Below are 15,761 nucleotides of genomic sequence, written 5' to 3' on the forward strand. Positions count from 1 at the left end.
CTGTTGGCTAAATTAAAGAACTCTTTATTAACTGTGTTTGTTTCATAAATTGTTACATAGAACGTTATGAGATGGGTTTGACTGGTTTGACCATCTTGAGTCTTGTATGCTAAAGTATCTTGCCAGCCCTTCAGTCTTTCTAGTGTTTCCTTTCCAGGTCCTTCCTGTTCTTTCAACATCTGTCATGAATCCTGGGTCACCAGAACCAAGTGTTGTGTTCTGGCAGTATATGTTCTAGGGCTAAATAATTACTGTGATTACTCTACTATTCGTGTTTAGGCATCCAAAGATAACCTTACTTCTTTCCAGTGCGGTGTAGCATGAGGAGTTCTTGTTCAGTTCACCACTGAGTGATTTCCAGCTTTCTTATGTCCCAGAAACATCTGTCCTATAAACATTGCTGATTATTCTGTTCTTACTGGCATGATCTCATACATGGTCAAATATGAGGAGATACAATTTAACATAACTGCTTTCAGAGTGGTAATATAATTTAATGTGATATAGACTGACATGGGAAGTCTATATCACGTCATATTTTATATATATACCACGCATGTGCGCACACTTTCCTGTTCTTTAGCAAGAAATGAGTGTAATTGTCCGCATAGTCATATTCCAAGCATCTTTCAAAAATTTTTTTGTTGTTTGCCCTGTAGATTGGGGAGTATGGCTGCTAAGAAACTAAGAAGAGCAAGGTTGTCTCAGGAGCTGTGTGAAAGGCTGAGCCGCCATCATATCACTACCTGTCAGGTGAAAGGGTTATTTTATGTTTTTGGGGGGTGGTTTTTTGGGGGTTGGTTTTTGGTGTGGGTTTTCTTTTGGGGTTGTGTTTTAATGCATGTACTATTTAGTTCTTTGTAGCTTGATTTACAGGGAGCTTTACTTTCTATAAAGTAGGGGGCATTTCAGGCTGGCCTGCTGCCTTGTAAAAATACAGCTTTAAAATGATAGATGCCTAAAACATTTAAACGCGTATGTACTTACTACCTTCACTTCTAAAGAACCTGAAGATGCTTTGTTTTAGCAGGGGTGTGCAGCTACTACTTGTATGGAGTAAGACATCCATTTGTGAACACTTCACAGAAACACATGTATACTACATAATACAGTGTGTGAACGTGCTGTGATGTTACACTGTCAGTATGAGTTGATTCAGCAGTACGTTCTGAAGTTGTTCTTATGAATGCTCATCTAAAGACAGTCAAGAGGCCCTATACATTTCAGTAGTATGCATCATCAATACAGGATCTAGCCCTAGGACTGCAATCTAGAAGACATGGTGTATTTTGAATGTTTTTCAGGTAGATAGAGACTTCTGTGAGCAAAAAGGTGTTATCTTTTGCAATTCTGTCACACAGTTCTTGAATGTTTGGTCCTTTGACTCTGTGTCCTTTAAAATAAAAATACAATTTCTTTTAATATACTGGTATCAGAGAAAGGTAGGAGAGGTATAGCACAGTAGTGTATAACATGGCACAGTTGGTAAACCTGTGGAATGTATACTAGTTGTGTATAAATTGCATTAGTTTAGTCCCCAGTCTTGATTTCTACGTTGAGCGCTCTGAACTGTTCTATTCTCTTTCAGGACTTTTTATGTCTTTCTCTCTTGGAGCTAATGAAAGTGACGGGACAGAGCTACTATGATGTGCAGAAGCTTCTTTGTAAAGTCAGCCAAGCTTGTGCTCCCAAAATGCAAACAGTAAGTATGCTTGTGTTGATTCTGTTTTTGATATAATATCTGGGAAAAAGCTAAACAGTGTCACTCATCTTTTTACCTGGGAGGTTTGTGATGTCTCAGTTTGATTGCACAGTGAAATAATTTTATTTTAAAATTTAGATCTCTGAGGCACTTTAGTTTGATACAGTGACTTTTATTAGTCATTATAGCCTCAAGAGGTTGTTCAGGCTTGCAGAATTGGTTCTGAGTGCAATAGGGAAATACGGCATTCTCTCTTGCAATCCAGCATATAAAAATTGCTTCTAGTTTGGACCCTGCAACTAAAAAAAAAAAGCATTGTTTAATCCAAGCAAAGAGTAAGGATTTCAGTATATATTGGTTTTAGACATAAAATTGGTGCCAAGAAGTGAAGCGATCCTGAAAATAACTTCTTGAGGATTTTTTTCATCCATGTAAATGAGCTGTAGTGTGGTTTAGGCTACAAATAGCCTACCTGGGGAGAATGCAAGAAGGAAACAGATGTTAGATGCAATGCAGTGGCTGGATTTGTTTTCTTTTTTGAATTCAGGTCAAAAGATGTCAAAAATGGTGTCTTTTTAGAACAGAGAGGACATGGACAGTTCTGACCTGTGTCAATGCAGCCTGCTTTTTTTCCTGAAAAAAAAAAGCCATGTCAAAGTTTATTACGTGTAATTGACATAGTAATTGTAGCAGTAACTCTGTGAAACTCTTGTGAAATTCACAAACATACTGCATTAAATTTAGTTATATGCAGAATTAAAATGACTTATACTGGATGGATTAAAAGCTAGCTAATTACTAGTTTTCCATCAATAACTGTTAATAATCAATAAATTGAAGAAAGATGGAAGTTTTAAGTAGAGTTCTAGCAGTTGCTTTTGCCTGTCATCAACACATCACTATTCAATCAAATTTCTTTGCCGAGAAGCTTGACAAATACTGAAGTTTGTCAGACAGCAGTTGTCAAGGACTGTTAATACAGAGCCAGCTGATAGATGACCAGCTATGTAAGTGCATACAATACAGAGCTGTACTTCCAGAAGCAGAGGATGTTAGCTGTTTTTAAGGGATATGGATTGAATCTTTGTAAACACAGGATTTCAAATGGACTTCAGGTCAGAGTGACTGAACCATCATCATGACTGATGTAGCAAGAAGGTTTGACAATATCTTTGAGTAAAAACATACATTTGATAATAGGAGTTATAAATAAGGGGAAAATACTGTCCCCATATAACATTGGAAGCACTGGCAGCAAAACTTGAGAGTATGCCAAGATATACAGTAAAATTCTAATTTCTGGAAAAGTTGCCTCGTGGTATCAAGTACAGAATGAAGTGTACTGAGCTCATCAGAGAGGAATTCCGTTAAGGGGTGATTTGATCACATTATATGCTAAGTAGAAAAAGATAATTATATTAGAGGTCTCTAGAGTCTAGCTGAACAAAAAGCTGAGCAAGATCCAGTGGCTGGAAGATAAATTAAAAAATAAATCCCTGAAATGGGAAGTAATAAGAAAATCTTTAGATGCTAACATAAGTTACAATTGGAAGAGGTTGTCTAAGGATGTGGTAATTTTTCATTCACTTGGACTCCTGATTTAACAATTGAATTATTTTTGTTACCGAAAGACAGTCTGGTTCAACCCTAGTTTTGTGGGTTAAATACAGAAATCACTCAGTAAAATTTTACAGTCTATGTTAGGCAGGAAAGCTAGACTAGAATATTGTTTCCATGGTCTACAGAGTTTGTTTCCAGTCTACAGGGTTTAAGTCCTGTCAGAGGTTAAACAAAAAAATGATTAAATTAAAATATGATGGAAATGCTTCTTCATCAGTACATTCACTCTTAAAGTGAATCTGAGCATAAATTTCGATCCCATTTTGAGTGAGGTAAAATTAATTGTTTTTTGTATTGGCCTGTTCTGTGTCTTGAAAGCTATTTTTGGTATATTTCTCCTCTATAGAACTGAAGAAGAGAGATGGTCTGAATGAATTTCAAATATTATTCTAATATGCTACCTGACATAACATAGGGAAGAACTGTAGCATAAAAAAAGGAACGGACGAGCTATCTTATCTTAACCTGCTGGTAGAACTAGCTGGGAATTTTTCTGATCAACTTCAGCAAAAAAATGCTCACTTGTTGCCCAACAAGTATGGACTAAAACATCTAGGATCCAATGGTGTGGTTATTTATTTAGTTATCAATGATTCCTGTGGAAGCGCTTCCGTAGTACACCATATTCCCAGCAGACTATCTTAAGACTGGGATAAATCTGATGCCTGCATTTCTCTCAGGCATAGAGAAATCAGGTTTTCTGGAGTGGTCAATCAAGGCAGTTTATGGTGATGTGCTGTGACAGGGCTTCAAGAATCTCTGTTGTTGGGCTTGGAGTCTGAAACCTCCGGGAACCCTTAACTATAACTGGAGCAACAACCTTTGGATCTTGGACTGTTCCTTTTAAAAATCAAACTTCTGATGTTCAGGACACTCAGCAGTTGAGGATTGTGTCAGTTTGAGCAGATGTCTGCAAGGTGTGAGCAAGACCTGTTTCTTTTGGAAACATCATGTTTTGGTGTTTCCAGATCAGCAGTTCCATTTTGTAATTTCTTCTTTGTCTGGTTTAAATTGATTCCCCAAATGAAAATGATTCTTATGAACTAGAATTCTGATCTTGGGCCAGTTCCTCTAGTGAGTGGAGGAAGTAGGAATTCAACTATTTTCAGTTCTGCACCTGTCCTGTTGTCTTGAATAGTCTACCTCACAAAAGTGGAGAATGATGAATGGCTACAGGATTAAGCCAGGGCTTGTTCAAAGACTTGGGAATCTTTAGCAAACCTTTCCTTCAACCCAGGTAGTTTCAAATTGGTAACGAATGTTGGCCAGGGAGTTCTTGGATTTAGGTTTCATGTGAGCGTTCTGCATTGGTCACTAACCATACAAATAGTGTTTACTTATTTAAAAGTTCGTTTTTTACAGGTTGAAAGCAAGCGTGGTTGAATAGGAGCAAAGAAAACCTTTAACACATTATTAAAGGCTTATTATTTAATATTGTGGTGAGGGAGATACAACAAACTTTAAATTTACTCTGTGAGCTATAAATGGGATAATAATGCGAGGAAGGGTGATGAGCTAAGAGAGGACTATAGCTGAAGGTAGGAATAGTTTGCTCATTGGCAACTGTTAAGTCATTCCAGGTTGATGAAAGCAAATGCGAGAAGTTTGCTATTTCCATTAAAAAAAGCATTTTCTGATTTTTGTGTTTGTTTTCTTTTGCTTTTTTCCCTCCTTTTGTAGGCTTATGAAATGAAACTGAGGAAGTCTGTCAATCCCTCTTCGGCCTTTTTATCCACCACGCTGCATAGTTTGGATAAAGTCTTGCATGGTGGAGTGCCCTGTGGATCCCTCACAGAGGTAGCTTGTTTTATATATTTTACTGCAGTTGCATATCACACCTAGAAGTCATAAGTCATGGATAGGTTGGGCTGTCTTGTGTCAGGTGCTTTAAACACAAAATACACAAAAATTCTGGATGAGAAGTGCTTTTTCTTAATTGGTAGAGGTTGCACTTCTTTTTGGTGGTGTTTTTTGGTTTTTTTCCCCAGCATGTCAGGTAAGTAAGAAAATAAAGGAAATAAAAAATGTGGTGACCGTATTTTCCTTTAAAAAAGTGAAAATTTTCCCAGCAAATTTGGGAGAATTGTTGGCTGGATTTTACAGTAGGAAGGTTGCAGTGTGGTTTTGTGGTCAGAGCACAAGGTGCTGAATCAGGAGTCTGTCCTTTTAATACTGGCTTGCTCTGACTTTACCAAGTCATTAGTTTTTATGAAGGTACAATAAGCAATTAGGATAAAAGTGTGAAGCATGTAGGCATGAGAATGACTTTACAGAGCTTTTATATATAAATGTAACTAATTTTTGCAATAAATATGTAATGCATTCTATTTAAAAAAGACTGCAATTAAGGCCTGTATTATATGCACATACATTGCAACACTACAAGTTTCATATCTATCTGTGTATAACTCTGTCACTCTCCGGACTTTGGATGCAATGCTACTTTTTTGCTTAGAATTTTATTTTAAGAACAAGGGAGTACTTCATCTTCTGGTACCTGGATTTCTCTATGGCCTCGCAGAAAGTGATGATAACTTACATAGTTTCTATAATCTGGAAAGACAGGATTTGTGTAGGTGCTCATAGGAGTCGTTGAGTATTATAAAAATACAGAGATGCATTCTCTGACTTAAGAATTTGCTGTGCTACAAATGGAGATGGAGAAACGTATATATTGGAGGGAGTATCAGTATATGTGTGTCCTGTTCTAAAGTTATTCCCCTAGCCACCTGTTGTAGGCCCTCAGTAGAGACAGAATCAGAGCTACATGGACGTTGGTTTTATGCAGTGTGGCCATACTTGTCACATTAAAGTAAAGTTCTGAACTCAGCTGTGCACTTGAAATGAGTGGAAAAAGACATATTGCGTGCCTCATGCTCTGAATTTAGACAGGTTGAAACCATTTTTTTCATTGAACACTTTAACGGTCCTTACCAAGTGCTTTTCTTTTTCCCACAATTTGTCACAGTAGAGGAGTAGAAATGAGAAGTTTATGAATATCTTACTATGAGGAAAATAGATTTTTTCTGAGTATTTCTTTTTGTGTACCATGTACAGGAATATACACCATTTGGATCTTCATAAAATGTTGAAGAACATATCCATGAACTTACATTGAGCTGTCAGAATTAATATTTTCTTCTTATTTAGGCCTAGATTTGCTACCAATTTACTATAAGAAAATTGGATTGGAACAACTTTATTGAGACGAATACTGCAAGTCTTTAAATTCTGGGAGAAAAGACTTGCTAAATTCTTTTTCACTGAAGAAGAAAGAGCTGTTCTTATAAGTAGCAGTGGGATATGCAGAGTCCTGAGATTGTAACTATGCTGCTGTTGAGGATAGTGCCTTCAGCAGGAGATGAGTTTTTGGTTCCTAAAAATATTTTTATGAGCAAAGCAGTAGCTGGACTAGGTGTAGTTTGACTCCTTTTCTTTTGGATTATTGCTCATGCAGTCAGCTGATGAAATAGCATAGCCCGTGTTTGAAAAGAAATGATGCTTGCTTGTGGCTAGGATCTGGCTTTCTGGAATTTCCATCTGGTCCACTTACTTTTCCTCAGTGGAGGCAGAGTATGGCTGTTCATATGCTTATGCTGCTTAAACTTCTGAATTGTGCTTCTTTAGTTGAAATGTAGAGCCACTGCTGCACAGGTAGGAGAAAGTAGTAGAATAGAGATATGTCTTTTCTGTGATATGCCTACTTGTCCTTGAGCCTGTGACTGGCTCATGAGTGGTGCCCAAAACAAGGATGTCACCCATCTCTAGGTCAACCCAGATAACCCAGTCTATTTTGTCCTCCTTCCTGTGGCTTGGCAATTTTTCAGTAAAAGATAGCCAGGGTGTAAAAGTCTGCATTAAAGGATCCTGGAATATTTTTTTCCTAATTAAAAAAATAAGTGGATATGATACTTTTGGGTCGGAAGAGCCATGCAGTTAATATACAAGGCTGCTAAAAACAATATTGTAAATATTTTGTCTTTTTTCTTGAATCTAAGGGTAGCTATCATTCAGCTATCAGTGCAGTCTATCTGACATGTTCTTGCCCGAAGACCGACTAAAATGGCTCTGGAGCACTGATAGACTTTAAGCTTGCTGATTGCCATGTTCTTGGCATTGCTCCAGAGGGAGATCCGGGAAAAGCAGTGGTTGACATGCTGGGAGTTTTACTGGAGTTTAGCTAATCTTTGACTTCTAAGTTTTGTGGTGGTTTTTTTTTTATTATTTGAAAGGAAGTTCTGCAAGCAGTTAATATTAAAACACGGATGTCAAATATAATTTTCCTGAGATAGTATAAAATAATGCTTTTCAGGAAATAAATGCAAATGCTTAATTTTCCGGAGCTATGTATTTTGTAATCCTTGTCAGCTTGGTTGATTATCACAATACTCAATTTAAAAATTTTTTTAACTGTTTCCTTAAAAAAGTTATTTCTTTAGATATGAGAAAAATCTGGGAAACTTCTTGCTAAACCCTATTTTAAGAATGGTCATACTCCATATGTATCAATGTATTTAAAGGTACTTGGGGGAAATTAGTATATTCAATGATAGGCTGAACTTTTATCTGATTGTCATTGAAAAGCACTATGCCAGCAAAGGTGTTGCGCTTTAAGTTTTCTTCTGGAAAAAAAACTTTTGAATGTTAAGTTTTTTTGTATTCTAACGTATTTTGGTTAAAAATACAAGACCTGCCTAATGCAGTTATCTTCAAGAGGTGATCTCACGAAGTGACCGAGATGTTGAAGTCCGCACAAGACATCTAGTGGGTGAGACCAGAACTGCAAGCACTGCGTCCTTCCAGGAGTAGCTTGGTCTTGGTTGCACCCTCATGCCAGGTTGACAATACTGGTGTATAATAACTATTTAGTCAGAAACATTATAGAGAGAACTAGGTAGACTCTAGAAAGTAGATGACTAACTTAAGAGATTAGAGGTGTCTTAAAAAAAATACTGCTTTTTATTTGCCTTTTAGGTACTAAATGTGGAAAGCCCCTAATCAGGGCATGTATTAGGGGTTTCTCAGCAAATGTAAAGGCAAAGAACAATTAAGTGTGCAGAAACTGGGTTTCTCATTTAAAGCCTGGTTCTGGAGATTTTTAAAAGCATTTTTGCCAGAGTCATGACATCTGAAATCATTTCAAAGGTTGGCAGCACTGCAAGTGTTTCAGCATGATTGTTAGATGAAATTTTAGTACAAAGCTATCAAGTGTTGGTTGCTGCTGCTTTGATGCTGTACTGCAGCTTGCAAACACTTTCAGGTCATGTTCTTTTTGGATTCAAGTGATTTTGGAACTTAATAATTTTAATTTGCTCTTTTGCAACTTGCTGGAGCATAGCTGACCAGCAGATTGCCCTTTGGTATTTTTGTTACTAGGCAGATGTTCTAAGTCTGAGCGAAGTTCTCTTCAAAAATATGTTGTCTGCAGCATTTACTTCCTGACTGGTATGGCTAAATCGTTGTCTTCCTGGTGCTTTACCCGGCAGTGAGGGTGGTTGGAAACTTGGAATTTGAGTACATGAGCCACAAGGTTAAGAGTTGCGGTGGTATCTTCTACAGCTACAGCTGCTTGCTTTTTGAGTGCCAGAGGGATTTGATTTTTGTTACATTGTCTCAGACCATTTTTTCCCAAACCACTATTAGGTTTTAAGTTGGAAATTAAATCATAGCTGAAATTTTGTGGTCAGATGTCAGAGATTTTGGCCAACTACTCTGAGGAAAAATAAAAGTACTGACTTTGTGAATATTGAAGAGTTTAATCCCCTGGTAGCTAAAGAAGAATTAGCTCCTTGTGACTTCATTCAAACCCTACAGATGTGCCAGAGAAAATAATATATAGCTTATTGAAAAATAAAAGTATATTTTATTAGGCAGAGATAAATTAAAAACTGTTGTAGTAGTCACATTTCTGTCTGGGTGGACTTGATTTTTTTTTTTCAGAGCAACTTTGGAGTAAAACAAACTAAGCAAACTTTTTGCAGACATTCAATTTACATTAAAGGAATTTTAGGGTTTTTTTTAACTAAGATTGTATTGTTCGAAACGCTTGCTGAATCAGTGGTAACTACAATAAAATATGGTAGCTCTTTAAAGTTGTTCACTGTTGATTATTTAAAATCCCATTTTAATGCCCTTTAAAGGAACGCTAATAAAAGATGAAGTATTGTTACCTTTGGGGATGGAAATTCTCTCTTGCTCTGTTGGATTGCTTCCTTGTACTAGCTCATACTGCAAGATTCCTTGTTTTTCTCTGATAGGATGCTTATATCCTCAGACATTTTTACGGCATCTCTGCTGAATTAGCTTCTGCATCAGCCACTGAAATACATGTTGAGTCCGATGCATTTCCCAGGCAATGCTGAAACCACAAATGTTTTTGAGGTCTCCTCACAGTTGTCCAAACATGTTAATTTAACAACTGGATTGATGCCCTCCCCTCATTATTTTCAAGTCTCCTTTTTAACTAGAAACAGCTGGTGCGATTCCTTGGCTGTCACAGTCTAAGAAATGTGTATTGCCTTTGGAATTTTTATGTATATGCTTTGGGTTCTTATTAAAGTGTGGCAGCTATTGTTGATATGATATTTTGTAATTTAAGTACAATGGATGGAGGACAGATAATTGCATGAATACAACTGATTCCTGATCTGTAATTCACTAAATGCAGTGTGTGCTTCTAAACAAAAATCATCTAATGCTTATCTTACATTAAAGGTTGAAGTAGATTGACTGATATGGCTTGGTTTTCAGGCCTTGTTTAAAGACAAAAGTGATTAAAGGGATTTTAACCCATTGTTAACAGTAGCTAATGTGTAACTGTAGCTAATGCAGTCTCTCAGTGTTTCCCTGTAAATTTTCTGTGCTTCAAGTCATACTGCTGCTTAAAATGAAACCATAGCGATACTGAAGTATCTTGTGGTGAAAGGGTGTTTGTACTTAAAAGCAAACTATTGTACATTTAGGCTCAAAAATCAGTTTGGTTTTGAGTGTCTGTCTGTTGTAACGTTTCTCTTTTTAATTTAAAACAACAGCTCTGTATTTAAACCTTTGTTTTGGCAGTACTATGTGTTTTGAGGAGGTGTGCTTCATTTTGCAGTTTAGCTTCCCTGGAGAGGCTTACTTTTATCTTGCATTATTATTTAGTCCCTACTAGCATCAGAATGAACCCATCACTCTCTGGTTTTAGTGCCTAAAGTCGCTTCAACTTTGTATTGCTGTTTTTCAGTCTTCTTAGTATTTAAAATGTCATCATCTCCCTTCCCAGAAGCAGTGACAATGTGATACTGTATTTAAAGACCCACTGTAGTAGTAACGAACATATGATTATCTGAACACAGAGCCCAGCGTTCATTTGCAATCTCTGCAACATCTGCAGTGGATAAAGAACAGCATACTGCTATCTCCAGTAGAAAAATCTTGCTCTCAGAAACTGGGGATCTCATCAAACAATGTATTCTTTTGATCCTTGTGGTTTTTCTCTTGGATAAAAATCATACCATTTCACACAAGTTGAGTGTGCTCTTTTTGAATACTGCCTAACTGCAGTAGGCTTTCAGTAAGCACAGGTGAAAGCTTAAAATTGGCAAGCTGGTCTGGATCATTAAATGGTGTTCATGTTGAAATATGGTAATAGGGATTTAACACCAATGACAAAACACATGCTGCACAGCAGAGTGTAGTCTTGGGGTGGATAAAATCTGTCTTACGTATATGTGTGGTTCATATTGAACATTCAGTCTTTACAGGATATAAGCTATCATTCTTGTGATTTCCAAGTGAGACCTTGGTTGTAACAAAGGTGATGGATGATTCCTAAGCAGTCACTTACATCTGTGAACTCATTAGCTCTGGACACTTGTTTTCAACTCTAAGGTCCATTGATGTCATGTGAGTGTCAACTGTGAATCTTCTCATTCTGCTCTATTTTAGAGGGTAGCACAGAGAAGGAGATGGATGAGAACTAGGTGTGGCTCTAGGGAAGATCTTATAAGAGGAGGGGGAGAGTAGGGGACCTCAAATATGAGAGGTATCAAAGGATGTCGAAGAAATAAAGTACAAGCATAATGCTGTGTCTGAAGAACTGTTTATTCTTCAGTGGATGAGTTTGACTGCAAGGCACAGATCCAAGAGTAACTGCAAGTTGCTCTTTGTGGGCTGCATTCTATATTTTTCTGGCTGTCTCCTCTGGTAACTGGAAGAGCAGAATTCGAGAAGTTCTGGCTCACAGGTCTTAGTTAGAAGTAGAATTAGAGTGAAATGAATATGACATCTCTTGTTTATGTTACTAATCTTTTTTCTTCCAGATAACTAGCCCACCAGGTTGTGGGAAAACTCAATTTTGTATTATGATGAGCGTTCTGGCTACACTACCTGTAAGCATGGGAGGACTAGATGGGGCTGTTATATACATTGACACAGAGTCTGCATTCAGTGCTGAAAGGTAAGATGCAAAATTCTAAAATACACACTTTCAAGTTCTTTAGCACCTTTCATCTTGGAGCCTTCAATTATTTTCTAAGCAATAATTAAGCATGTATAAAATAAATACCTATGGTAGTTATTAAGCATTCATCTGATACATGTAGTTATTCCACAGATGATGGAATTAATTTAATAGAATGGTTTGCTTGCCTTCTTAATTTGTATGATGTTGCAGATTCCAACCGTGGTATGACGAGGTGGATGGCACGCTCTCCAATTTATAAATGGTCTTAACAGTCCTGTACCTGAAATCTTTCTTTGCGGTTTAGTTTCTGGAGTTAGCAGGAAGGTTTGAAGATGTAAAGGCCCAACATTTTGAGTACAAAGGAAATGGAGGCTTTTCTGTGAACAGTAGGACTGACATAGCCAGTTTTCCTTCAGATTTCCGTCCTGTTTCTGCCAAGTGGTGCCCCCTGCCTTTCTTCTGTACTTCTGATTTCCTTCTGCAGTAACCTCACATCTCTCCTATATCCTTAGTGGCCATGCAGTACGATATCCCCTTACTTCTATAATATCCTTTATTCTTCTCTCTCGCTTTGCCTATGTGACCAAAACTGCTCGGCTGTGCACTTACGATGCCTTCTAACTGCTGAATGGACAGGAGACACTATGCTGTATCTGGTTGAGAGTTACAGATGTATGCACGTGTTGGTTACCACTCTTCCCATGTTAACTGATTGATTAACTGTTGAAATAATTCTGCAGTATATCATTAAAGGTAGCTCTAATTTGCTTTACTTAGCTACTAACTTTTCTAAACCATGGGGAATTTGATGTTTTCAAGAACTCAAGATGTCTATTCCTTTGTCACTGTTGTTTGGAATTGGTGAGTTCAAAAGTTATTAAGGGAGGACAAGTAGTACAGTAGTCTCATCCTTGTTTGTGTAGAAAAATGGGCAGAAAAAGGTTAATTGAAATAATTTATATATTTCAGATGACTTAGTAGTTATACCCATGGCCTGAATCTGGAGTATCAAAGCAAGTGGATTTGCATTGTTTAATCATCTGAAGTTATCATGGATGAGAGGGTGGGGTTTGTAACCCTGTGTTTGTCAAGTTTATTTCACAAAAGTTTGAATTACTTTAAACTGGAAGTATAATATATCAAAGAAAACAAGCTTTAAGCAGTGGCTCTGCAAAGTATGGTGCTCCCTTCTTAATACCACTTAATTTTTATTTCAGGTCCCTGAAATGTAGGTAGTAAAAAAGGTTAGGACCTAACGGGTGAGTTAAGACTTATTGCTTAGAAGTGAATGCTAAAGAAAAGGAAAACATGTCAACATGAAAATTAAACTGCTGAAAATAAAATAGAATGTAGAACAGAAATGTGGTAAAAATAATGTTATTGCTAAGGGTGAGAAAATTTATGTATTAAATCGTATTTAGTATTGCTCACTTGGAAATGATAGCTAAACACAATTTCAGCAGACAAGCTATATCTTATACTTTGTGTTGTAACCTCTAAGGAGCAGCACCAGCAAAGTGAGGGAAGTGATTATCCCCTTATACTTGGTACCTGTTAGATTACATCTAGATCCTTTGTCCAGTTTTGGGCTCTTAGTATGAAAAAGACATGACAAACTGCAGGGAGTTCAGCAGGGGACTACCAAGATGGTTGGGAGCTGGAGCACTTGCCCTTTGTGGAGAGACAGGGCTTGCTCAGTCTGGAGGAGAGAGGACTTTGAAGGGGATCTAACAGCAGCCTTCCCTTACCAGTGTAGAGGCCATCAAGAAGATGGCACAGTGGTGCATTGCAGGGAGACAGCAGCTGTACATTGAAATCCATTTCTGTAATGATATATGGAGAAGCTTTTTCACCATCAGGACAGTTGGGAATTGGAAAGGTTGCCCAGAGAGGTTGTGCTGGCTCCATCCTTGGAGGCTTCCAAAATATGACTAGATAAAGCCTCAGGTAACTTGTTCTGACTTCATAGCTGGCACTGCTTTGAACAGGATGTTGTCCTGGAGATCTCCTGAATTCTCTTTCTAACCTGAATTTTCTTACGATTCTATAATCCTGTATTATTAATAGGTGGCAAGTAGAAGATATTTTGTTTTTCTTGTTCTTAAGCACTTCAGATAAGAGGGCAAATATTAATTTAATAGCAATTTATTTTAAAGGGGTTAATGGAGATATGTAGCTGGCACTATTTTTATTTAAAACTCAGAAGTCCCTACAGAAAGCCCGGTAAGAGTGTTTGTATCCCTCCTGCTTTTTAGGGCTGAGAGTTGCTAAGTTGCAGCTGTCATACTGGCTGTAACGCTGTGCTGCTTCTAGAAAGATACTGCATAGAGCTGGCTGATTTTATTTCTTTTGCTAAAAGGCGCTTGTCTTTTCTAATTCTGCCTGGCAGGTCTTGCTTGAGGGCAGGGAACTTTTTGCTTCCACAAACTTTCATAGTCTTATTACTTGTTCTCTAACATGACAGTTTAGTTCAATCTAATAGCAATGCTGAGAAGAGTGATCAGAATGAGGCTGGTCTTCTAAGATATGCCACTGTTTTCTGTAATTTATATATTTTTCTCCCATGTAAGAGAAAGCTGTAACAGTGCAGATGTGTCCGTCATTCAGCTTTGTCTGAACACAAACACTAGGACAGGTAGATGGAATGGCCGTAATAAGTCTGGAAATCAAAATTGTTGTCATCAGTTCTGTAGCAATTCAATTCAACTCTAGCCAGCTATTAACTGAAAACATACCAGACTTATTTAGAAAGTCTGAAAATAATTTGTTTGGTTATCTTTTCTCTCTAGCCATACTTACTGCTTGTGAAAAACACTGGATACAAATTTCTGTGAACCAAAGCTGAGAACAAACAGGGGATTTCCACCCCATGGGCCTCTACCCTGATTGCAGAGAACATGTTCTGTGCAGTTTTTGGTCTCATCATGACAAACAGGATTTAGATCTTAAAGAACTTTGAACCTGCATGGAGCTCTATGAATAGTACTGTGATCTCAGCAAGATTTTGGTGTGTCATTTTAAGTCAGTCTGTGTAATGATGTTCTTTGTGGTATGCATGCCCATTAGGGAAACGTACTGAAATCTCATTTCATGCAGACCATTGAATGATCACTGACCAAATGGTCTGCATGATTAATTGTGCAAATGCAAAGACAAGATTCTGTCCCTGGAAGTTTTGCAGGACAAGCTTAGATGTAATAAGTCATGTATCTAATGAATGAGATTCAGGCTGTTGTAATGAAATTGCTTGCTCAGGATAGGTATATTAACATTCAAGCTTAGTGTTTCTATTTTTAAACCAAATAAAAATGATTTAAAAGAATTTTTCTAAAATAGTTTTAACATTTTGGGTTTTAATGAAATGGGCCTAAGTAAAAAGCATCCAGATAACCAGTAAATTGTGCCCACAGGTATCATCCACTAGATGCCACTCTTCTCAAGCTATAGGCGGTGGGTTATGTCTGCTTAAAATACAAACAATTAAGTATTTTCTGTTATTAAAAAATAAAGTCTTCATCGTGGGGAAAAAAATTACAGTGCTCAGATTGTAACTATGAGTTTCTAAGTTAAATTCTCAGATCATTTAAGGACCTACATAAAATTGCCTTGTGTTCAGAGGGGTGGAACTTCTTTCGTCTGACTTCTGAAGAGTTTGCAGGCAGTCAGCATTTTAGAAATGTATACCATTTAGTGTCCTCAATGATTTTATGTATAAAATCTCATTTAACTGAAAAATCAGTAAATTGTTTAGTTTTATATTTTTGCGAGAAGTTTTTTCAAAGCATAGTTGCTGAATATAAAAGTAATTTGACAACAAATAATAAATATCCAAGTTCCTCTGACTTCCTTTGGTGTTATCACCAGTTATCTGATATGCTTCCTTAGTCTACTCTGATAATAAACAGTGGTATGCTTAACAATTGTAATTCCAAGTTTTGAAGGGTCATGAATTTGCTAATAGCGTAATGGAGAACATTTAATCATGGAATCCCA

At 37.2% G+C, this 15,761-nt stretch overlaps 1 protein-coding gene across 2 annotated transcripts in view; it reads left to right on the forward strand.

Annotated features, from left to right (window-relative positions):
- Nucleotides 1-669: 669 nt before the first annotated feature.
- Nucleotides 670-15,761, forward strand: part of RAD51B (RAD51 paralog B) — a 402,585-nt gene continuing 387,493 nt past the window's right edge. For both annotated transcript variants that reach the window (XM_059819771.1, XM_059819770.1), the window contains exons 1-4: nt 670-753; nt 1,589-1,702; nt 5,003-5,119; nt 11,626-11,762. In XM_059819771.1, the coding sequence (XP_059675754.1) occupies nt 670-753; nt 1,589-1,702; nt 5,003-5,119; nt 11,626-11,762 (452 nt within the window). The remainder of the gene's footprint in view (nt 754-1,588; nt 1,703-5,002; nt 5,120-11,625; nt 11,763-15,761) is intronic.

This window comes from Gavia stellata, chromosome 7, assembly GCF_030936135.1.
Source record: "Gavia stellata isolate bGavSte3 chromosome 7, bGavSte3.hap2, whole genome shotgun sequence".
NCBI classification, from domain to species: domain Eukaryota; kingdom Metazoa; phylum Chordata; class Aves; order Gaviiformes; family Gaviidae; genus Gavia; species Gavia stellata.